The sequence below is a fragment of the Diorhabda sublineata genome, chromosome 2 (genome assembly GCF_026230105.1).
Source record: "Diorhabda sublineata isolate icDioSubl1.1 chromosome 2, icDioSubl1.1, whole genome shotgun sequence".
Lineage (NCBI taxonomy): Eukaryota > Metazoa > Arthropoda > Insecta > Coleoptera > Chrysomelidae > Diorhabda > Diorhabda sublineata.
Window position 1 is genome coordinate 7228837 of NC_079475.1, and position 26399 is coordinate 7255235.

General features: G+C 35.2%; 1 protein-coding gene across 5 annotated transcripts in view; it reads left to right on the forward strand.

Annotated features, from left to right (window-relative positions):
* Positions 1 to 26399, forward strand: part of LOC130440844 (afadin) — a 204712-nt gene that overhangs the window by 92450 nt on the left and 85863 nt on the right. The window contains exon 1 of one of the 5 annotated variants that reach the window (XM_056774214.1): positions 7263 to 7590. The exons of 3 other annotated variants lie outside the window; for them this stretch is intronic. In XM_056774214.1, the coding sequence (XP_056630192.1) occupies positions 7569 to 7590 (22 nt within the window). In that variant the 5' untranslated portion in view covers positions 7263 to 7568. Of the gene's footprint in view, positions 1 to 7262; positions 7591 to 26399 lie in introns of those variants that run through there. One more of the 5 variants, XM_056774213.1, reaches the window with a different exon arrangement.

Sequence of the window (26399 nt, forward strand, 5' to 3'; positions counted from 1 at the left end):
AGTATGTATTAATATTATAGTTTATTTTATTAAATGAGACGTTCCAGGTTTAACTATACAAAATTGTAAAAATTTCACAATCAACTACAATTCTTAGTAATATTATTTAACAGTTTAGAGAATACATGTGGGAAAAGTAGTTTTTGTCACTCGTGAGAAAATTTGAACTAGACTATACTAAAATAGACACAATTTCTCGTATTTTCACAACCCTATTTGTAATGTCGTTACTTTTTAATAAGTAGTCTCAATGTCTCTCTTCTCTCACGTATCCGCTTCCATTGTTTTCTTTAGAGGTCGTCCTATCACTTCAACTGTCTTCTGTCTAATTAGGAAAATGTAGTTTCCAGGTGTGTTCCAGATTCATATAATTAGATTTTTTGTTTTGAAAAAAACTGGATCAATAAAATGTAATAATAAACATAAAATTTCTGTTAAACAGAGAACATTATGTCTAAAAAAATCAAAAGAACAAGAATAAATTTTTGTAATTCATTAAATTTGTTCTACAGGGACTCGATGAAAAAATTTGGGAATGAATGACGTGAACATAATGAACGATCCCTCGTTTCTGAGTTATAGGCCTTCAAAGTTGCGAAATCAGAACTTATATTCAAGTATATTTTATAAATTGTACATTCTAACATTATGAATCTATGGATGATTACGTACGTCCATGTAGTGTGCGTAACTTTTACAGGGACAACCTGTACAATTTAAATATAGCAGAAATGACTTTGTCAATCGATTTTCTAACAAAAAGTACTCTTTGTTTAACTCGATAAAATCAAGGGTTTGGGAGATATGTTGATTTTTAGATAGTTCGCCATAAAGAGACATTCTGAACAAAATTATCATAAGATGTAATTATTTATTATAAATACTATATACTATATACACGAGGTATATAATTTAGTTGGTTAGCATACAACTTATCAAATAAAAACAAAAAAAAAAACTATAATAAATGTTCGAAGTAGACACCTTGCACCTCTACACACTTCCGGAGTCTACGGAGGATATTTCATTGAACTTGGAAGAGCTTCTTCTTCCAGTGCCTGCTTCATTCTAATGAAGGTTGGCAATCATCCTTTGGAAACGCAGTCATGCGTATTAGATTTACGGCATCACGTACATGGAACCAATCTCGAAGGTTTTTCAACCATGAAAATCTTTTTCTACCCAGGCCACGCCTGCCTTCTATCTTCCCTTCCATGAACAGCTGTAACAAGGCACATTTTTTATTTCTAAAAATTTGGCCAAAGTATGAAGCTTTCCTTCTCTTTGCAATGGTTAATAGTTCTCGTTCTCTGTTCATTCGTCTTAACACCTCGTCGTTGGTCACCTGATCCGTCCATGGTATTTCAAGGATCCGTCTAAAGAGCCACATTTCAAAAGCTTCCACCTTACGCATACTAAAGACCTTCAAAGTCCAGCTCTCAACACCATAAAGTAGGGTAGTCAAAACATAGCATGGAAGAGCATTCCATATTGAATATTTATTCAAATTATATACAAAAGAAAGTTCATCTTTGAATTGCTAATTGCGTGAACGCAGCTATCCGGAGAAACTTGGGAGGTATGTCAATCGGTGCCTGACTTTTGAGAACAGACCGCGCGTAAGTTTTACAAAAATGCTAAATCGGCGACTGTAGTGCATGCTACAATATTCACAATGTTCGATGGTTAAATGATGCGCCGGGTACTCGACTGAAGTTTGAAGAGACCGTATCAACACTGGATAACAGTTTGGACTTCCAAGGTCTTCTGGAACTGTCGAAAACGTAAACGAGCCTGAATTGTCTATTAGGAACCACGCTGTTACTTTCAATGAGTATAAATCATCATTATTTCGCATTGTACAGTAAGATTTGGTGCTGTACACTTACAAAATTCTACTAGAATTGAAGCCTCAGGGTGTTGATTATAGGCTTGACTTCGTAAACAAGATTGAATGCGTCCCTACGTTTACCATTATCGTATTTTCGGAAGAAATTCATTTTCATCTCAACGGATACGTCAACAATCAAACAGTTTATCTTCAGTCTCTGAAGACGATAATTTGGTTATCGAAACGCGCGTCGGACAGTGTAATTGCGAGTGTTGGTGTAGTGGTGGTGGACAAAATAATCAGCACAAATGACAGTCAAAATCGACGAAATGAAAGTCAAAATAAACAAAATAGTGACTCACACATGAATAACAGTGAAATTGGACGAAATAATAAGACTAACCCTAATGACAGATAGTCAAAATGTACCAAAAGCGAGTAGTCAAATAATTGGGTAAAATAATGACACTAATGACAGTCAGTGGAATTAAACAAAATAGTTTGTTCAGTATGAATATCACCAACGGTTCCAGAAATTCAAACTAACTGAAGACGGAAGCATAATAAGTTTCGATACAGAAAAATTAATCGTAAAAATCGACCTTTTTGAGGGCCGGATTAAGATTTATAAGACCCGAGGCTAAAATAATGACGGGCCCCCTTAAGGCGGGTTCACATGGAGTCGTAAACTGGGCGAGAATACTACTATTAGGAGAGTTAGTCGCGATCACTACCTGGTGTGAACTGGTTGTCGTGGTAGTGGGAGTTGTCATCGACCAAAAATAGATCCAACATGACGGAGTAATCACGACCGGTAGTCATAAAATACCCACCAAATGTGAGGTTTCGATGGTTTTAGTATTCGTGAATTAGCCCAGAAGATTAAAAATATTAGATCAGTTTATTATCAAGAATTAAAAAAATGAATAACTCTAAAAAATCAAGAGCATCTTTAATTGATATTTATCAACCTAAGGTACCGTGGTTTACGATTGTCCATTCATTTCTGAAACAAAATCAAGAAATGAACGAAACCGTTCACCAGTTCAATGTGACAATACATCAAAGCAATTAGAAGACAAAGACAATTGTGTTTTAAATAACCAAGTCAAAGTAAATTTGTCTGGTGAACCATTCAAACTTCAATCAAAATTAGATCAGACAGCTTAATAAAAAAAGGCGACTGCAGAATCACTGTGCTCCACCATCATATATCGGAGAAGCTATTAATAAGTTAGATAGAATTCAAAAAAATTTATCTTTAGAAACAGAATTTGACATTTGGTGTGAAAGTTTGTCAAAACAGCTAAACACCATGAGACTTTGAGAACACTTGAACTCTAAATGTAAAATTTTGTGCCAGAAAAAAAGAGTCGAATATGAAATGCAAAGAAACCATGATTTATCGGGAAACCATCGTAAAGCTAGTACCTCTGCATACCAACAACCATCAATATCAACCGGAAATAACTCAAAATCACATTTAACTGAACTGCAACCAAGCACGAGGGATAATTCAAAAGTAAATCAACCTAGTCATGAAGAGGACAGTTGGGATTCTTATTTATCATCGGTCTATTCTCATTCTTCAGATTCTATCTAAAAAGTATTCAAGTATTTTTCCGGTCGGTAAGAATCTTGACAGGGTGTCTAGCCATCGGGAAATAGCGGGAAAAAAGCGGGAATTTTTTGGCAGCGGGAAAAGACGGGAAAACAACGGGATTTTTTTTCGAGATCGGGAATTTTCGGAGAAATGCACAGAAAGTTGTAGTTTCAATACATAATTTGCTTCCTGCTAGCAAAATTGATATAGGATTTTCAACTAAGAGCGCATTGAAGAATGCTAAAATCAAGCCCTCTGGTGAATTATTGACTAAATTCATGATTGATTGTAAGAATTGTTTTGTTAAAATTATTAAAAAAAATCAAGAACGATCACCTCTATTGTATAAACTTACAAAGTACATAACTTGTGTGAATCCAAATTTAATCGCACATCAATCCAACGTAGCTCTACAGCGACTTGACTCTTGCTTGGCTGTTCTGGTTGACACGAACAAGTTGATTTCTGGCTCGACGGCTGACAAAATAAAAAAAGAGTATCGAGATATTCTACAATTTTCTAACACCATTCAATCCATGAAGATATATAATCGAAGTGTAAAAAGGCTTGATAAATTTTGGATAGAATTGATAGAAGATTCCGGTTTGACCTGCCCGAACTTGATTAATTTTCTAGAAATAATTTTCATTTTATCTCATGGAAATGCAGCAGTTGAGCGCGGATTTTCCGTAAACAAAGAGGCAATCGTTGTAAATCAGGCGGAAAACAGTCTAGTTGCCTTGCGCATCATTTATGATGCAGTTACTGCGGCAGGGGGCATCAAACACGTATCTATCACATCTAAAATGATGTTGAACGTGCGAATGGCGCATAGTAGATATGTGGAGTTCTGTCAGAATAAAAAAAATGAAGATGCACAAAAACAAAAGGAGTCTAATGAAAGAAAAAGAAAAGCATAAGAAGTTAAACAATTGAAAGCAAAACGAAAGAACTTGTTAGAACAAACATCAGCTTTAAAGGACCAAATCAAAAATTTAGAAAAGAATAAATAAATGAACCTATTGTGATTCGCTATTAATATAAGTAGTCATTAATTCAATAATATATTTTGTTATGAGTAACTAATATGTATCATTCTTTATGAAAAAACAATAAAAAAGCGATAATTATTTTTTTTGTATTGAATGCTATTGTTTATTGAATATTACTAAAAATTGGTTTACTAATATCGGGAAAATTAGAAAAAGTTGTCGGGAAAACTGCGGGAATTGAGATGTACGTCAGGTCTAGACACCCTGTCTTGAGGTGTCATTAAGTTTAGATTCTGCTGGAATCATTAACACTTTTCAAACGTTGTGATTCATTAATTAAAAGTTCGCACACAATTTTTGCACTTTCCTGTTTAGCCATGATAAAACACAATAAAAACACACCATGAACAACTTGACGTTAACGGCAGTTCGTTTCTTGTCGCGACGCCTTTCAGACACTAATTAGTGTGAACTGGAGATCGTACATTATCGGTCGTGAAAATACTTGTGAACCTGCCTTAAGGAATTGGGAAACCCGATAAAAAAACAAATAAAAAAATACAAAATCTTTTATAAATGATGAGGCCCCCTAGCTCCTAGCTAAATCCGGCCCTGACCATGTTTACGAGGTACCGCAATACAATATTATTCTGTTTTCATTAGCTGAAACATAAAATAAATACAGAAAAATGACAAACAAAATTAAAATTATGTCTGTTCTTCATGAAGAATCCCGCATTTCTATAAAAATTTAAAGAATAAGAATAAGAAAGCAGTAAAGAATAAGAAATTTAAAGAATAATTAATCGTTTTTGTTTTATGGGACATACTGTATGATAATACTCGTTCTATACAGGGTGACCCACGACGGGTTAAAACTATCTGTATATAACAAAATACTTTCTACGTTTGAGTTTTCGGATACGATCTTTATATACTGTATAATCATATCCGAAATCTACGTAATATTTTAGTATACTTTTGTCTAAAAACTTTTTTCGAAAAGTGCATACTTTTTGAGTCATTAATTTTTTTGTAAAAAATTTGACCGGTGCAGACCCTTATAAATTATTTTTTTACGAGGACACCCTTAAAGATATGAAAATGGTTTCTACTCGGTTATTTTTAGCAAAATCAGACGTATTTGAATCTATGTTAAAACATTATTCATTTTATACAGGGTGGGTATAAAAAGTGTCTTCTTCTTTTCTTCTTCTTATTTTAAGACTATGTCTTAAAAGATGCAGCCTAAGTTGTGACTCCGAGGACCAGCTCTCATACCAGCGCTTTGGTGGTCTTCCAGGCGGTCTACTTGTATTGGGTCTCTCTTCCTTTGCGATTTTCGCCAGTCGATCGTCGTCCATTCTATTGACATGATCTCTCCATGCTCTTCTTCTAGTTCTGGCCCATCTCACTATATCCGGAACGTCACACATTCTTCTAATTTCATTGCTCCTTATTCTGTCTCATAGTGTTTTCCCTGTGATTGAGCGTAATGTCTTCATCTCGGTCATTCTAAGAATCCGCTTAGTAGTTGCAGTCTCCGCCCTCGTTTCTATGGCGTATGTCATTACTGGTCTGACACAAGTTTTATATATCCGTGTTTTGCTTCCGATACTTAAAAATTTATTCCTCCATATCACGGTTGCGAAGGAATCCTGATATCCTAGATGCTGCTGTTGTTTGCGTTTTGACTTCTTGTTTCAAGTTCCTATTGCTCGTGATGTTAACCCCTAAATATTTAAAAGACATAACCTGTTCTACACTTTTATTATAAATTGCCAGTTTGCATCTTCTTGGTTCTCTCGCTATTGTCAAGGATTGTGTCTTTTGTTTCGATATGATCATATTGAATTCTCCTGCAACTGTTCCAAATATGTGTAGCAGTTTTTGCAGATTATCCTCATCTTCGGATATCACAACCGCGTCATCAGCGTAGCAAACTATCTTAAACTCATGTTTAAGTAAAAAGTGTTCAAAGTTTAATTTGATAAATATTGAATTTCTTTATTTTTTTAAATGGAATCACCCGGTTTTTATATTTTAATGCATTCAGGGGTAAAAAATGAGGCACAATCATGTATACTTTCCTATACCTAAATCTTATTGTTATCCTGATATTAAATGTTTTCTGAAAATTTTTAGAGATGCAGGTGTAGTCTAAATTTTATTTATTATAGAAAAATACTTTTATATATATATATATATATATATATATATATATATATATATATATGAATTTGCCTTTTTTACCCCTGAATGCATTAAAATAGAAAAAACCGGGTGGTTCTATTTAAAGAAATTTGATATTTATCAAGTTAAACTTTGAACACTTGTTATACACACCCAGTATAAATTGAAAAATATTTTTACATAGATTCAAATACGTCTGATCTTGCTAAAAGCAACCTACCAGAAACCATTTTCATATCTTTAAGGGTATACGGGTATATATAAGGGAAAAAAAATAATTTATAAGGGTTTGCAACGGTCAAATTTTTTACAAAAAAATTAATAACTCAAAAAGTATGCATTTTTCGAAAAAATTTCCAAAATGTATTGATATATAGGGTGTGCCATTTAAAATAATGAATTTACAGTCGATTTCCTGTAGAACCGGACTTCGGCCATCTTTGAAAATATTTTAGTTAAAAAGATTGTATCTGAAAATCTAAACGTAAAAATTTACATGATTTTACTATTTTGCCATATACAGATAGCTTTAACTCGTCCTGGGACACTCTGTATAAGAACTAATTCCCATTCCGTGCGCACGTCCTCGTCTCATCCGCAACCTACGAAAACTATTCGTTGATCGTCGACCGTTCCGCCGATACAACGACGTGCTGTCGGCGGCGCGGTGCGCGTTACGAATCTCGCGTGGTGTCGTCGTTCTATGCCCAAATCAAAGGAGGCGAGTCTACGTATTCTTCTTCTCCTAAACGTTCAGCTACACTGCGTTTGTTTACGTTCTTTAGTTGTCTTGTCTGTGAGTGTGTGTGTGTGCGACGGCGGGTGGTAACACAAAATCGACCATCATGGTTAATTTCAAGATTTTTTTTGTTATATTTACGTCGAGATGTGATTTCAACGAAGGAAAATCAACGTCCGATATTATTATAGAGAAAATGTGAACTGAAAGATGATGGATTGGGGCATTAGACGTAAGTTAATTAGTTTTAATTACGTTTAGACGAATAAACAAAGTAGATCGGCAACTTTTCGGAAAGTTTCGGTCGATTTACATTATTTAGGATTAACGTATGACTGATAGAAAAAGTTTCACGTTAAAATGTATAGGGTGACCCTAAATCAACCAATTCAAATTTATTACTTCCCAGAATGGTTTGGATATGACGAAAAGAAATGATGAAGGTTACCAAGTTTTAGCTTTTAAATTCAATTTTTTGATTTGTGATTTGTAATTTCCATAATTTCCCATATATCAAATATATCTATGGTCCGTTCGAGGGCGAGGTAAATCACTTAACTGAAAGCAATAGTAATAAGTCTCCATCGAATTGCATATGTATTCTTTATAGTTTTGTGCTATCCTAATTTGAACATCTTGTATTTCTAGATTTCTACATAAACTATACATATAAAATACAGGGTGGTGCAAAAAGAACGAATGAATTATAATAGTGTACTAGGATTAGAAGGTGCCGTATTTGGTGACTTTGTACCAAATCCCATTCGAATGAACATTTCTGATTAACGCGGTTTAAGCTATGGGTCCATCACTACCCTTCAGAAACTAAACAATAGTCAAGATATTGGATTTCAAACGCAAAAATTTGCTCTAAAAAAGGCAAAGTTGTTTTCATATGACGATTTTTTTAGTCGAGTCATAAAATTGTGATCATTAACTATCTTTAACAAGGGAAAATAATAACAGGTCATTTCTTAATGAGGTAAAGGGCGAAATTGCAAAAAAACTGCAAAGTTTTGAAGGAAAAGAAGTGCCGGATTCACTAGATCCTCCCCTTCCAGTGACTTCTCTGTTTCCTAACCTTAAAGTTTCACTTGCAGGAGATATTTTAATCAGACGAAGACGTTAACGCCTATTATGAAAAAAATATCTCATTTATTTTTTTTCGGCTGCCTGTTATATATTGAAAGACTATTTAGAAGCGTCATCTGATCTTTGCCTAAAGTCTAACTTTATATTCAAGGAATTACACTGTGTAAACAAATACAAAAAAAATCGGCCAAACTATCAAAATTTGATAAGCGAAAATAGTAAACGCTAATCCTCTACGGAACAATTCATTTAATTAAATTAAAAATTAATTAAATCAAAACAACAATTGTTGGGCAATCTTAAGGATGAAACACCAAATTTGGAAAAGTGGACTATATATGAAATTAGCTGTGGTGATTGTGACGAAAGTATATTGGGCAGACTAAGAGATCCGTTACTGTCCGGTTTAAAGAACACATAATAATAAATTGTTGGATGCATTTGAAAGCATTGAAAATGCTGAATGTAAGAGTAGCTTAAATAAGGACAAAAGGCCAATTCCTTACAACCCACTGTATAGTTTATTAGTCAAGGAGTAAATGGTTTCCCGCCAAGGAAGTTTTCCCGATGGGGGAAAGGTTTTAGGGTATTAGGTAGGTAGGTATTAGGTTTTATTTTACTTTCAGTCTCTGAAGACGATAACTTGGTTATTGAAACGCGCGTCAGACAGTGTAATTATGACTGCTGATGTAGTGGTGGTGGAAATAGTGTGTTCAGTGTAATAATCACCAACAGGAAGCTTGTGGGAAGCTCTATTTTTTTGCAAGGTCTTGTAGAACTGTCGAAAACTTAACCGAGTCTGATTTGTCTATTCGGAAGCGTGCTGTTGCTTTAAGATAGTCTACGTCATCGGGTAGAGTATACACACGCATCGGACTGTTCGGATTTTCCGAGTGTGATTAAAACCATTGTTTAAATGGATCTGCGCGCACAAATTCGCATCGTACATATCGGAGATCGGCAATTGCGACGAGAATTCGAGAAGGGGCATTCATCCCGAATCATCCGTAAGTGTCAACAGTATCAGGAATTCCTGGAATATGCGTGCCCCCTTCTTTCTTTCCGTACAGAGCCGATTGTAGTTAGAATATTCAGTCCGACGTTTAGCACGTGCTGGACCTTGTGTCGTCGCTATTCTCCATACTCCTGTCTTTTCTGATTGATTTTATGGACCCAAATTGAGAGCTTTCTGGTCAACTTACGTCCTACTCTTCTTCTTTTGCCAGCAAGCAAGAAATTATTATAATTTCTTCAAATTTCACAAAAATCAACATTTTTATATTAAACGAAGTCAAAAATCAAGCGCACGAGATTTCCACAGTGACAGGATGCCACTCAAACTCACGACTGGCGAAAGACCTCGGAATCGGTAATTTGTGGAGCTTGCGTATCTGTATGCGCAGCCGTCGAAATAAATCCGATCCGTTCGCTGCGAACGCTCGGTCCAATGACAATAAGTGCGTGACTACCTTTAAACTTGCATAGATTATCATTATAACGCAATTTACCGTGATATTTGGTGTTGCACACTTACAAAATTCAGTTGGTACTCGAATTGAAGCCTCGGAATGTTGATTATAGGCTCGACTCCGTAAACCAACGCTTATCTACGTTTTCCAACATCTTGTTTTCGGATTAAATTAATTTCCATCTCAACGGATACGTCCACAATCAAACAGTTTACCTTCAGTCTCTGAAGACTATAACTTGGTTATCGAAAAGCGCGTCACAGTGTATCTGTGAGTGGTGGTGGACAAAATAATCAGCACTAATGACAGTCAAAATAGACGAAAATAGTGAGTCACACATTAATAACAGTGAAATTGGACGAAACAATAGGACTAACCCTAATGACCGATAGTCAAAATGTACCAAAAAACGAGTATGTCAAATAATTGGGTAAAATAATGACACTAATGACAGCCAGTGGAATTAAACAAAATAGTGTGTTCAGGATGAATATCACCAACCAGAAATTCAAACATATTGTTTTCGGATGAAATTCATTTTCATCCTAACGGTCACGTCAGCAATCAAACAGTTCAGTCTCTGAAGACGATGATTTAGTTAACGAAACGTGCGTCAGACATTGTAATTATGAGTTTTGGTGTAAACAGTCTGTTCAGTATAAATATCACCAACAGTTCCAGAAATTTCAACTTAGTATCCATTTCACATATTTTTCTAAAAACTATTTTCGGCTTGCCATCCTTCATCATATACTTTGCGAGATGGTATATATGAAATTACATGTGGTGATTGTGCCGAAAGTATATTGGGCAGACTAAGAGATCTGTTACCGTCCGGTTTAAAGAGCACATAATAATAAATTGTTGGTTGTATTTGAAAGCATTGAAATTTTTAAATGTAAGAGTAGTTTAAATAAGGACAAAGGGTCAATTCCTTACAACCCACTCTATAGTTTAATAATCAAGGAGTAAATGGATTCCCGCAAAGGTTTTCCCGCTAGGGAGAAGGTTTATTGGTGGAAATTTTACATTATAAAACAGGTAAGTCAAGTCATTAAGTTTAATTGCTCAAAAGTCTTCAATTGGATGAATGTTCGTAGCAGCGATATCTCATCATAGGAAGCATGTGGCGTGCTCGTATTAATTGCTTTCAATTCCTGTAGCAGTAGATGTTCAGAAAGTAAAGAAATTTTGGGCATTATTAGTCAAAAATTGATTAAACTAACTAGAATGCCATTTTTTCCACATCTTTGCAAAATTAAAGGCTTACAAAATTGAAACTTTTATTTATGAATCATATCTTTCATTTGAGAAACCAATTATTAGGAGAATTATTAAGAAATAATGAGGCCAAAATTATTAAATAAATGAAATTATTGATTTTTCACTTATTTTCTTTTTGAAAAATATGTTATAGGTGCAAGAAATAAACAATTTTTTGTTTACAAGACCATTTTGATATTATATTATAACAACCTCTTTTAAAATTCTTATATTTTTTGTTAAAACTCAATACATCGTGTGACAGACACACAGATGTCGCTTCCATTGTCAAATCCATATGACTTTTATGAAGTACCAACTTTTAAAAGACTATGTGTCAAATTTCAAGACATTTCGATTAGTGACAGCCATTAAGTGAATACTATACAAGCTCAAAAAAGGCTTCAAAAGTGTTTGCTCCATCGAAAAGAATCGTTTGTTATTGGTTTGCTGAATTTAAACGTGGTCGCACAGACACCGATGATGGTGAACGTTCTGGTCGACCAATTGAGGTGGTTACTCCAGATAACATCAAAAATTTTCACAAATTGATTAAATATAATCGTAAATTGAAATTGCGTGAAATAGCTAAGGCCGTAAAGATATCAGAAGGCAATGTGTCTACAATTATGCATAAACATTTGATCATGAGAAAGCCTTTTTCAAAGTGAGTTTTGCGTTTACTCACAGTTGATCAAAAACAACAACGTCTTGGTGATTCACAACAGTGTTTGGTCATGTTTACACGTAATAAATCAGATTTTTGGCGTCGATATGTGACAATGGATGACACATGGATCCATAACTTCACTCTGGAATCAAAATGATCATCATCTGAATGAACTGCAGCCGGTGAGCCACGTCCGAGGCATCCAAAGGCACAACAGTTAGCTGGGTGGGTTATGGCTTCAATATTTTGGGATGTGAAAGGAATATTGTTCAGCGACTATCTACAAGAGGGAGAGACAAGCTATAGAGAATACTACATAGTGTTGTTGGATAGTTTGAATGCAAAAATCAAGGAAAAACGACCTCATATCTCTGTTTCACCAAGACAATGCAATGATTCACGAGTCGATGGCAACAACGGTTAAATTGAACGAATTAAACTTCGAACTTCTTCCTCATCCATTGTATAGTCCAGATCTGACTCCCAGTGACTTCTGGCTATTCGCTGATCTCAAAAAAATGGTCGCCGGTAAGGAATTCAGTTCAAATGAAGAAGCAATTTCTAAAACTATATTGAGGCGAAAGACAAATCCTTCTACAAGCACGTCATCGAAACGTTAGAGAAGCGTTGGAATTATTGTTTTGCTCTCGAAGAAGATTACGTTGATGAATAAAATCGGTTTTTGTCAAAAAAATGTGTTTTTCCTAGTCACACGACTTATTTTGTGACGTGTTAAGTTAGCCCTCCATCAAAGAATATAAAAAACATATTAAAAAGTAGTTCTTATTAGAATTTTATGAATATTCATAAATTTATTTGATTGAATTTAATTTAAGGAAGCGAAACTACTTTCCAGTCCCCGTTTCTGTTCACTATAAATATAACAAAATGTATTCCAATATGTATGACGACGTATCGGAAATACTAAACAGGAAACAGAATTTTACAATTTTATTTCAAATAATTATCCTCAATAAAATTTAATGTTTATTTTTTTCTTTCACATACATCAATGAATAATTTAATATCGTTAATGGATATACATTACATCCTTAAATCCATATCCTTAAAGGTACGGTACCGAGTATAATAATAGTTCTCGTTTCTGTAATGGGCTGTGGTGCTTGGGATAGAAGAAACTGGTTTTTTCTTTAATACACCAATGTGTATGGAAAGTTGATAGTATACTTGTTTTTTCTCTTCTTCTCTCTGTGTTATTTGATATGTATAAGGTAGTCACGAGCCAAGTTTTTTTTTATTTCGATACCGGTTTCTTTGACCGAGCGTTTGATTCTCGATTTCATATAAAGGGTGAATAATTTGATATAAATTTGTTATTTTTTTTCTATTCTTTCAAACTTTTCGTATCCTGCTAATGCACAATTTCATATTGTGAAAAATATACACATTTTTGACGATTATGACGAAACCACTGCTAACATTTTGATAAAAGACGTGTTGGGACAAAAAAAAAAGATATCGACATGCTCGTTTGGGTCTGGCCACTAGGGCAACAAAGGCAACGACACCAGACTAGGATCGGGATCTTTGGCGTAACTAAAAGTGTTACTATCGCCTCTTTGAACGGTCTACTTGCAATAATGTCTCGGTAAAGATGAATAGAGATACTTGGCATGGAGGCTCACATAGATGGACGTCTCACAACTGCTTCATAGGTGAGGACACAGTGATCTAAAACGCCATATCCATACCATGGCCATTACGGAAGATACGGAGTGCGGCTGGTGCATGAAGGAGGATGAAATCTTGTTTATTTCACTTTAATATTTTTGAATATTCCTTCTAGGGGTAGATCTAACACTTTCATTATAATTTTTTTCCTTCGACGCCTCAAAATATTACTCTGCTTTTACTGAACTCATTTCGCCAACCCGAAAGGTTCAATCCCATCAAGTCTTCTCTATATTCTTCAAGTGTCTACCAACTGGATTACCTCTACATTAGTATGGTGATGACTGGATATAGATACCAAACTATGTTGGTGTCTATATCCAGTGGATATAACATAATTTGGTGTCTATATCCAGATCCTTGCGGAAACTATTGTTTCGAATGAAACAAGGTGCATCCACGATACTCCTTAGTACCTTGTTCTGAAATATTTGAATGATTTATTGACTACTTTGACAAATACAACCCCATTGTCAAAATATTGTATATTTTCATTTGAAGTTTTGAAGTAATAACCGATTCTGGTATTCGGAACCTAGCATTTAATTAACGGTTTATTAAAACTGAGAGTGTGATAAAACCATCGTCAACCTTTAGACGTGGTCCTTCGTCGGCCACTGTGAGCTCGTAACTGCTAGTCTCCCGGAAACCCTGGAGTCCATTATTAACAGTGAACTTTGCTACTCCAAGAGTTTCTCCGTTATAACGGATCCTCCAGCCTACGTTTTTCTTGGTATTCCGAACCTAGAGAGCAACTGATGGTTTCTTGATACTGAAAGGAGTCCTCAACTGAGATATGGTCCTCAATCGGCTATTTTCAGTCTCTCAAAAACGCTGGAACTTATCGTTAATGGTGAACTTCGCTAGTCCAAGCGTTTCTGCGATATAACGGAGGCATCAGCTCGACATACGTCCATATTAGAAAGAACCATTATTCTGGATCAAAACTAAAAAACCGTCTATTAATTGTAACTATTGAAAGTGAGGGGCCCCTAATCAGTGGGAACATGATAAAACCATGTCCTCAGAATCTTTGAATAGCAACTAATACTATCTAATATGAGCATTGACCTCCGGGATGGTACGTGTCTGTTAATCGACTCGATTTACACGTTTTTGTTTGATGATGACCTACAATTAACCATACTATTTATTAAGGATCTTCTGGTTCAACAACCGTCACATAAAGGACCCCTAAGACAAATAAGTTTCATCTGAGTCTTAACACGTATTACTAATTCTGATGGGATTAATTCGATGTATTCAGAGCCCAAACAAAAATCGGGCACTTTCCTGTTATAGTCCATGAGTAGGTAGTTGGTAATCCCTAACAACTATAGTCTATTTTTATGACTGAAAGAGTATTGAAATTATGAAGAATTCGTAATCCATTTCTTTTAGTAATTTGCCTTACTTTTTACTTTTACCTCTGAATGCATTAAAATAGAAAAAATCGTGTGGTTCTATTTAAAAAAATAAAGAAATTTTATATTTATGAAGTTAAACTTTGAACACTTTTTATACACACCCTGTATAAAATAAAAAATTTTTCAACATAGATTCAAATACGTCCGACCTTGCTAAAAGCAACGGAATAAAAACCATTCTAATATCTATCCTCGTAAAAAAATAATTTATAAGAGTCTGCAACGGTCAAATTTTTTACAAAAAAATTAATAATGCAAAAAGTATGCATTTTTCAAAGAAAGTTTTTAGTCAAAAGTATACTAAAATTTTACGTAGATCTCAAAAATGTATGATTATTACAGGGTGTTTCATTTAAAATAACAAAGTTACAGTCGACTTCCGGTAGAACCGAAAGTCGGCCAACTTTCTAAATGATTTCTAAAGTATTTTGTCATATACAGATAGTTTTAACTCGTCGTGGGACATCCTATCCAAAAATTAAGTAACACGAATTGAATACGGAACATTGAATATTACCGGGGAATTCACAAAAAGATTAACTTCGGTAATTATTTGGAATTGGGGCTCCACCCAAAAATCTTTCCATAAAATTTTTCACGCATTTGGGGTTGTTTCTGAGGGTACAAATAGTAAATTTAAGGCGGGGGAGACATATTATTTCCTTTATTTTAGACATTACATGGTACATATGATAAATCAATGACTATTTGTAGCCTCAGAAACAACCACAAATGCGTGAAAAATTTTATGGAAAGATTTTTGCCTGAAGCCCCAATTCTAAATAATTACTTTAACCTCGTATAACTTATTTTTCTAGAATCTCGGTGTAGTCTAATCGTTCTGTTGATAGGTACGTCGAGATATCTTAGAAGGAATTAAAATTCTTTGAGCCGAAACAATAAAACTGCCACAATTTTCAAGTTGAATGTCTCAACTGAAGCATCTAATCGAGTAAAGAACGTTCATGAGATTCAATAAACTACCAAAAAGGACGAAAAAATAAAAATTGGGATGCGCTTTCGTGGAGAATAAAAGAAAATGATGATGAAATTCATTCGGATAAGATTTGATATTCGGCACAAAAATTCTATTTTTCTAGAAGTGTCTGTGTATCAGAAAATTAGAAAATATTAATTTAGGAAAGTTTCTTCATACAACATTGATTTTTTTTCTATAATACGAGGGTTGTTGGAAAAGGTTCCTACCTAAAAAAGGAACAAGACTTTATCTTTTTCGGGACACGTTTGCCCTTTTCAATCTACTGTCTTGCTGTTTTTTCGTTTCAAAAGTGTAGTCGTGGAACGATGCTTCATATACAGTTAAGAACCCACGCAAACAAAAAATAACTCATCTTACTTAAACTGTGTTAATAATGCCTGGGAAATGTTTGTTCGAATGCGCTTTTGGTTCAAAGTGGCATAATTCTTTAATTCACGGGTGTTAAACTCAATTTTGCAGAGGGCCATACATTTAAAGTGTGTAGGCGTACCAGATTCAAATAAAAAAAGTGTACTGAATTATTATAATATTGCATACTGAATTATTATAATATTTAATTATATAGTATATAATATACAGTACAAATATAAAATCTTTTTTCTACCGGATCGTTTCGATTATTCGACACAACTGACTCGCATCGTATTGATGCGCAAGCCCTTCTATTGCTTTCAAAAAAAATAAAGGTATTCCCGCTTATTGTTAAGAGATGGAGTTACTTTCGCTTGTCTGGGCATACGTTGCCCTTGAAGTTACTTATAAAAATAGTGTGCGCACTTTAAACTTCTGTAGAGAAATCGAATAAAGTCTAAAAGATCTAAAACACATGATCCATCTTTCTGTACAATATTGAGGCGTAGGAATTACTACTAATTAAATTCATGAATCCATTTAAAGACATCCAGTATTGCTACAGCGGACAAATAATTGAAGTTGTTTCATTTATTCAGATAATGCCAAAGGGAATTATTTTGAAGTCTTAAATCTCATATTTTATGAACACATTTTATAGTGTTATTTCCTATTATTTATCTTTTATTGTTCTTTGTACAATAAAATTGTTTATCGTTTTATTTTCCCTACCAATCCTCAAGTTTTAATGGAAGATTTAATCGAATCGTGGTTTGTTTGGAACATAACATCGTTTAGGTACAGTTTAAAGGGCTCCTGCTATACCGACTGAATGTTGTAAATCGTAAACCGCATTTAAAACTTCCATCGAAGCCTATAATTTGAAATGCTTATAATATAGCCGAGAAACTAGTGGTAAAAGGGTTAATTCCTAAACAGGGGGGTTGGAAAATTTAAAATAATAAAAGATTCGTTGCCCAGAATGAACCAATGGAAACAATTATCGAAAATATCTATCAAACTATAGTGTTCATTGAATCCTTTCTGCTCGCGGATTAAAGCTATAGAGAAATATGGGAAATCCAGAGCAATCTCACTGGACATATCGGAAGCTTTTGACAAGTTTTATTATGCCATCGTCTAAATAAATTAAAATCGTACGGTTTGTCGTCCTCAATCATCGACTAGCTTAGTGGCTTTCTCAAAGACTGATCCATCAAGGTAGCTATCGATGGACACATCTCAGAAAGGTTTGAGGTCAACGCTGGTTTTCCCCAGGGATGCATCTTGTCACCTGTTCAATCATCTACACAACAAAACTGCAATATGTCCTGGCATAGATACGTGGCCGAATAAGCTTAGGCAACTTCGAAGAAACTTGGAGTCCTCTTTAAAACCAAAAAGCTTTATACTCCGTATCAGCTCTGTCAGTGTCTTGGTGACACCCATCACTGATAGAAAGTAAGTAGACTGGTGTTTCTAAGCCCGTTTAAAGAGGAGCCACTTGGTAGACAAGTGAATCCAGGATCAATGGCTTGGACGAAGTAAGCTTCTGCGGAGGAGACCCCAAAATAAATGAATCGTTTTCACTTGGGAAACACGTTACCTTCTTCCAAGCCAAGGTATTCGCTAAAATGGAAAATGTGATGGTTTTTATGGATGGTCATGGGGTTGTGTTGTTGTGTGACAACGCACTTTCTCATACTTCAGTGATCGCGAAGGTTGTACCACCCACCGTATTCATCGGATCTGGCCCCCAGCGACTTTTTTTATTCCCTTACTATGTAAACGCCTATTATGAAGAGAAAGACGGCAATTGTTATTTGGGTTAAAAAGGTTATAGCATCGGTAGACTTAGTAGAGTTAACCAGCTAATAGTTAATGTTTTTTCTCCTTTTTTATTTATCTTTATAATTTTAAAGACACGTTACTGATGGCAGCCTCCTTGATTTCAATTTTATAGCATTCTTTGGGGGGGGATTCTTCTGCCTGATATATATGATCCAAGAATGAGCTATTGATCGGAGGTATTTATATCTTGTGAAATCTTTATTTCTTTCTCATTTATTTTTATGGCTTGTTTATTGATAATGTTTGCGAGAAATTTACATGCAGCTTGTTTGTTTCCCGCGTCATTTTTCATGCCACTGAAAACTTCATATTCATTATCTTCTATAATACCTTTTCCCATATCATTTCCTGTTTCATTATCCTATTATATAGTTTTCTGAACTTCGCTTGGATCAGATTCTTTTTTAGGTTGAAACTTTTCCTATAAGTGCATATATAACATCGCTCAAAAAGTCAATTACTGACACCCAGATGGTGCTGTCATTGTCAAATCCATATGACGTTTACGAAGTACCAACTTTCAAAAGACTATGTGTCAAATTTTTTGACATTTCGGTTTGTTAGAAAGAAGTGACAGCCATTTAAGTGAAGCTAATTTTGTTATTTTCAAAATAATTTCGTGTATTAATTTATTATTGCTTCTTGATGAAAAAAACTGTGTACAAGCTCAGCTATAGCTTCAAAAGTTGTCCGGATCAATGGAAACGAACATTTCGTTATGGGTTCGATGGATTTAAACGTAGTCGTATAGACACCGATGATGGTGAACGTTCTGGTCGTTCAGTTGAGGTGGTTACTTCAGAAAACATCAAAAAAGTCCAGAAATTGATTATATCCAATTGCGTGAGATAGTTGAGACCGTAAAGATATCAGAAGGCAGTGTGTACAATTATGCATGACTATCAAAAATGTCCACAAATTGGTTATATGTAATCGCAAATTGAAATTGCGTAAATTATGCTTTAATATTTGACCAAGAGAAAACTTTTTTTAGAGTGGCTTACTCACAATCTATCAAACATAACAACGTGTTGACGATTCAAAACAGTGTTTGGCTATGTTTGGCTAATCAGATTTTTGGCTTCGATATGTGACAACGGATCCACATGGATCCATAACTTCACTCTGGAATCTAAATGATCATCATCTGAGTGGACTGCAGTCGGTGAACCACGTTCGATGCATCCAAAAGCACAACAGTTAGCTGGGATGGTTGTGGCTTCAATATTTTGGGGTGCACAAGGAATATTGTTCATCGACTATCTTCAAAAGGGAGAGACAAGCAATAGCGAATACTACATAGAGTTGTTGGAACGTTGGAATCCAAAAATCAAGAAAAAACGGCTTCATATGTCGAAGAAAAAACCCATAGTTTCACCAAGACAATGCACCGATTCACGATGTATGTTTGAATTGATATTGTATAGTCCTGATCTGACTACTGGCTATTTGCTGATCTCAAAAAAATGCTCACCGGTAAGAAATTCAGTTCGAATGAAGAAGTAATTGCTGAAACTGAAGCCTATATTCAGGCAAAAGACAAATCCATCTACAAACAAGTCATCGAGAAATGAGTGACGCGTTGAAATGATTGTAATGTACTTGAAGGAGATTACATTGATGAATAAAATCGATTTTTGTCGAAAAAATGTGTTTTTCTTAGTTAGTCACAAGACTTATTGAGTTATGTGTTGTTATACAGGCAAAGCTAATAAAAGCAAATTGAAAATCTGCTAAATTGCTTAACCATTACTCAAACTTTGCGCTTAGCAATTCCTCTATTTTACATCCATTTCAGTGGAAGGTCTAGAAGACGCCACTGAACTATTCCTTTAGGGAGTAACGATTGAATTGGTCGAATGTGAACTGTTTGAACTTTGACATTACAAACCGGATCTTCGATTTATCCACGACTCCCTACCACACCTTTCGTACTATCGCCTTCACAAACTATTCTATGCTGTACAAAATATTACTTGTATTGTTCCTTATGAACGTATACATAATTTAAAAGAGCCATACCGTAATTATTATCCTACATTATGGACGTTTTTACGAGGAAACTATGTTCTATTTTATTTATACTGAACAACAAATAAATATATGTCTTAATGTATGATTTATTGATGTTTTGTTCGTTGTTTGTTCCACAGACACAGTTACAAGGATATTAACCAATCGACTTAGTTATTTGCTCCAATCAAAGACATGATAATTCGTGAAACTTAATTAAATTTTACCATTGCTGAGTATAACCGGAAATCGAAACCGTCATAAAAACAGGAAAGATGAATTTAACAAATATAATTTCGTAGGTTAGGTTAGCTTGGTATGAGTAATGTAGTTTGATCGTGGTTCACTCGGAGGATTACCCTCAATTTGGAAGCTAACAACCTAACCACTCTTTCATCGATTTCCATTTTATAGCTTATTTCAAAGCATTTCCAATCCAAAAAGAATCCACCTTTTCTATTTCCAATTCTCTTATTTTTGCGAGACAATTTTCTCTGTCGTAACCCAGCACTCGGCGTCGTTTTTCCATCAAGGCAGAGCAGAGCATTACCCTTAATTTACAACAATTTAAAAACTTATGTAACTACCCTTCCTTCTAATTTTCATTTTATAGCTTAATTTTAAACACATTCCCAACTCATTATAAAGTGTATTCTTTCTATTTCTGTTATTCCTTCGAGATAATCTACTATGACTTTTAAGGCATTTAAGGTCGTTTTTTTCCATTTCTAGAGTCTTGTACAAAAAGTACAACGTCCAGTGATCACCTAATGGTCTTTTGGATTGAATCTCCCTTGAATCTTATTGTATTTTTTGTTTTCTCTCATTGATCCTTTGCCATATCGTTCCGGATAACATATTTGTCGAAAAGTCCGGTTACTAGTCGGATTTCGCGCCTGTTTAGTTGAAGCCTTCGCTTGTCTCATTCCAGTTGTCTTTATCCATCTCTGTCGAGCCCGCCTCGCGAGTAGACCGTTGTGAGACGCGATGGCAATACTTTTAGCCACACCAAGGATGAGCTCTGGTCCCCTCTGTGAGTTCACCGATCCCTATTAACGTGCTCCATGCCTTCTGGAAAATCATCGGAGTGATGACAGCACACATTTCTGTCTTACTCCCCTTTTGATGTCTATTTTCTATGTTCTCAATGCATCGACTATCCTTCTGATCTATGCCCAATTTTCAGAGTAGCTGCATTAGTTTTTGCTGTCGCACATTATCGAATGCCCTCCCTTAGTCAATGAAGCATGGACAGACATATTTTCTTTGGTCATGGCAATTCTATACTAATACTTGCGAGGCGATTACTCTTTTTCGGTAATTGCCATGACTAACATTCCCGAATTTCTCCAATTTTTTTGCATTTCTTCCTCTCTAATATTTTCCGATTTTTGAAAAAATCATATTCTTTAAAATTATGTGTAATGAGTACAATGTAAAGAAACAATTAGAAAACGCCACTATATACATTGTTTTAAGTGTGTGTTATTACTTTTGAAAAGAAAGGGAGTCTTAAGGGTTAAAACGTTCGTGTGGTTATCAATGTTCAGATATTTAAGAAAATTATTGGAAAATATAATAACCTACATAAACTTTATTAAAAGATCATTTAGAAGTGATATCTAACGGAAAATGTGAACATTCGTCGGGTTCGTCTAATATCGATCAATGCTCCACACTGGCGGGATTACGCTTCGTAATCATAGATGTCGCTCTACGTTCGACATACTCCAAATCCCAATAAAAAATCGTTCTTCACCATTTATTAAATGAAATTTATTGTGTTTTCATTTAATCCAAAGTTATATTACCATGTGGTGTATGGATGTATATCTTGAGGGGATTGATTAGATTTTTCTCACCCAGGGCCGATCCTAGTGTGTTGGCCGCTCGCGTTCAAAGACCTACCGTGCCGCCCTCTTGAGAATATTCCATATTCTTACTACTAACGATAACTAATCTACCCCCCTCAAAACAAAAAATACAACAATAATAAAAGCGAATGAAATTTGACAACTAAAAATTTTTCTTTTAATCGGCTAGGTTATATTAATAGAAAAATTAACAATAAAAAAAGTATATAAACTTCTACACATTATTTCTTACTAACTTAATTTATTTAAACAAGCGAGTACTTATACCAAAAAGAATTTCTCGAATAATTCGATTCTAGAAAGCAAACAAATAAAAAGGCCTTCCTAGAAATTGTTTTTTTGTAATCGATGTAAACATATCGCCGCTGTGATAAATAACCAGCCCTTCCGAGAGCCTGAATATGCCAAACTTCAGACTCTTCCATCATAACCGAACAGGTCTGGCTTTACGGACCATGTCATGGACGAGTTCATAACAATAATTTTCTTATAAAATCAACATTTTGAAAGAATTCCCATTCAATAGAGATAATGGCAAAATCTGTAAGACTTTCTTATGCGATAATATATCTCAAAGAGTTTTTTCAGTTTTTTACCAGTAAAAAGATCTTCGATTGAAGAAGTTTTTTCATAGTAGACGAGAGGGTGAAAATAATTACGACATTACCAACAGAAGTCAGCTTATAAGGGTTGATACAACGATGTCTTCTTGCAAGCCAATAAAATGTGGAGTACCCCAAGGCTAAGAGCTAGGCCCTATTTTGTTTCTGCTGTTTATAAACGCCTATCAAGACATCAGTGGTAAAATATGTCTATTTTCAGATGATACTAGTTTCTCTTGGAGCAACCCTGATCTCACGGCACTTCATAGGACTATATCTAGTAACCTTATCACCCTTAAATCATGGTGCGATTCTAATCTTCTCTGTCTCAACGCTTTTTGTGAACAATTGAAATGGGAGTTACATGTTACCTGTTTTGCGCTGAGATCAGTTTCCAAAGAACTGAACTTATCCACCTCATTAACAGTCTATTATGCTTTTATTGACTCGCATCTCCGTCTGGTGTGTTTCGGTGTGGTGGATTGAGTAGCCCGCTGGACACAACTGCCGGTCCCAAGCCCGGATAAAGGAGGAGGGTCAAGTCGATAGGCCAGCCCCCTATCACTTGGAAAAAACTTCTTTTGGCTAAAAATCCGAAAACTAGGCCTCGGAATATGGATGATCAAAATGGAAAACGACAATGGCAACGAAAACGGACTATGATTTGTGGAACATGGAATATACAGGGAATTAGAACGAAGGTAGATGACATTTTACAAGAAATTAAAAAACATAAACTGGACTTTATTGCTCTCTCTGAAACAAAGAAAAAAGGACAAGGTACACAAACACTCGGGGAATATATCCACATATACAGCGGCGTTAACAAAGAAGAACATGCAAAAAGGGGTATATCGCTCCTTATACATGAGAAGTATAAGAAGAACGTCTCCAGCTGGGAAGCAATAAGCGATAGAACAATAAAAGTTAATGTCAATTTAAAAGGCTGCAAAATAACAATAATTGCTACTTATGGACCTAATGAAGACGCACGGGTAGATGAAAAAGAAAAGTATTATGAAACGCTAAATGAGCTAATATCTCAGACAGGTAACGATCGAGAAATCATAATACTGGGAGACCTAAATGCTAGAACTGGCAAAGAAACGAAGCATGAGATAATAGGGCCCTACGGTGAAAATACCAGGAATGATAATGGCTCCAGGTTGATAGATGTCTGTCAACATAACTTACTAAGAATAATGAATGGGTATTTTAAACATAAGGAAATACACACATATACATGGACGCAAATAACTAGAAATCTAAGATCAATAATCGACTATCTTATAATGAAACAAAAAACGAAGATAAAAGTGCACAATGTCAGAGTATATCGATCCGCAGAATGTGGAAGTGACCATCATCTGATAAAAGCTAAGTTAATAATGCCAATAATCAAAGACAACAAACAAAAGAATCAACTGCAAAACAGTAAAGATTTAACAGATATAGATATACCAAACTATAATATAGAAAGCCTTATGAACAAGAGCACAAAATTATTATACCAACAAAGACTGGACCAAAACCTCCCACAGGAGTACGAACAAGAACCAACAGACAATCTTACCAAAGTAGTAATTGACAGCATACACAAAGCAGCCAAAGAAGCATTAGGATATAAAGAAATGAAAAAGAGAACACGAAATTATTGGTGGACTGAACAACTGCAAAATTTAAAAGAACAAAAACAACGATTGTATCATACCTGGCTAAGCACTAAAAAAGCAGAACATAAGGAACAATATAGTGAAGCTGTATCAAAATTTAAAACCGCTGCGATAGAGGCCAAAAACCTCAGCTGGGAAAATAAATGCAAGGAATTGGATACCTATTTAGGAGGACGCCAATCCAGGGAATCGTGGAGATTTATAGATAATGTTAGATCTGGCAGAAAAGAAAATATCCCAATAGGCACCATATCACCAAATAAATGGCAAGACTATTACCGCTCATTACTCAGAGAACAGAGATCTGAATATAGTAACATGCCGGCTGAAGACATACGGATTACAGGTGAACCAATAAAAATCAACGTAGAAAAAACAAAGAAAGCTATAACACTACTTAAAAATGGGCGCGCTCCTGGTCCAGAGGGAATACCTGCAGAATTAATAAAAGCAGGAACAAATAGGCTGTTTAATATCCTAACAGAAATTATCAATAGACATCTAAATGGAGAACCAATACCGCAAACGTGGAAAGAAGGATGGATCACGTTCATATACAAGAAAGGAAATAAGGAAGACTGCAATAATTATAGGGGCATTACAGTGACTAGTACGCTCAGTAGGTTATACGGAAAAATAATAAAGGAGATCATTTGTGAAGAATATCACCCATACGAATCCGAGGAACAAAACGGCTTCAGAGCAGGTCGATCGACGATAGATAGTATTTTCTGTCTATCACAAATAATCGAAAAGAGAACCGTAAGATCACAAGAAGTGCACCTACTATTGGTAGACTTGAAGAAAGCGTATGACACAGTACCTGTCTCAAAATTATGGGAGGTTCTGGAAAGAACGAGCATAAATACCACTCTAATAAAGGCTATAAAAGAACTATACAGAGACACAACAGCAAAAATAAAAATAGGTAACAAGGTGACAGACGGCTTCAAAACAACCAAAGGCTTGCGACAAGGGTGTTGTTTATCCCCAACTCTGTTCAACATATACATAGATGAAGCCCTAAGAGTTTGGAAAAAAAAATGTAAAGGAATGGGACTAACTATTGGGGAGAGCACCTTGTATACACTGCACTATGCCGATGACCAGGTAGTGGTAGCACAGGAAAAAGAAGATCTGGAGTACATGTCTAGAAAACTTATAGAAGAATACCAAAAGTGGGGTCTACAGGTTAGCACGGAGAAGACACAATACATATGTATAGGATCAGAAGATTCACCTGGGAATTTAGATCTAGAGGGAAAAATAATTAAAAACTGTAAGGAATGCATATACCTAGGTGTAAAACTAACAACAACAGGACGAAACGAGGAAACAATTAGGGACAGAATAACCAAAGGAAGAAAAGTAATAAGAGCCCTGAACTCAGTGCTGTGGCAAAAGAATATTAGACCAGAAACAAAAAAGAGAATATACAACGCCATTTTACAACCAATAATTACATATAGCTCCGAGGTTTGGCAACTTACAGAAAAGCAAAAAAATAACTTAAATGCAGTGGAAATGGATTTCTGGAGGAGAGCAGCAAGAATATCTAGAACGGAACATATAAGAAACGAGGAAATAAGAAGACAATTGAAAGTAGAAAGAACTTTAGTAAAAGATATAGAAAAGAAACAGTTGATTTGGTACGGACACGTTAAGAGAATGGGAAGAGAACGACTACCAAGAATAATATTAGAATGGACCCCCAAAGAAAAAAGAAAGAGGGGAAGACCACCTAGAACATGGCTACAAGGAATCACTAGAGCAATGTCCGAAAGGAACCTAGCAGTCGACGACTGGCAAGATAGACAGGCCTGGAGATTAGGAACCCAAAGGCGTATAACGCTATAAAAGGGGATATATATATATATATATCTCCGTTATGCCCTTCCCTTTTGGGGTACGTGTGGTGCGTCTCAATTTGAGCTAATCTTCAATCTACAAAAGTTAGATATTTACTTGGACTAAACAGCAGGACTCACTGCAGGTATTTGAAACATTTAAAATTCTGACTTTTCCTTCCTTATTCACACTATCCGTTTGCCTAATTCCTGAGCA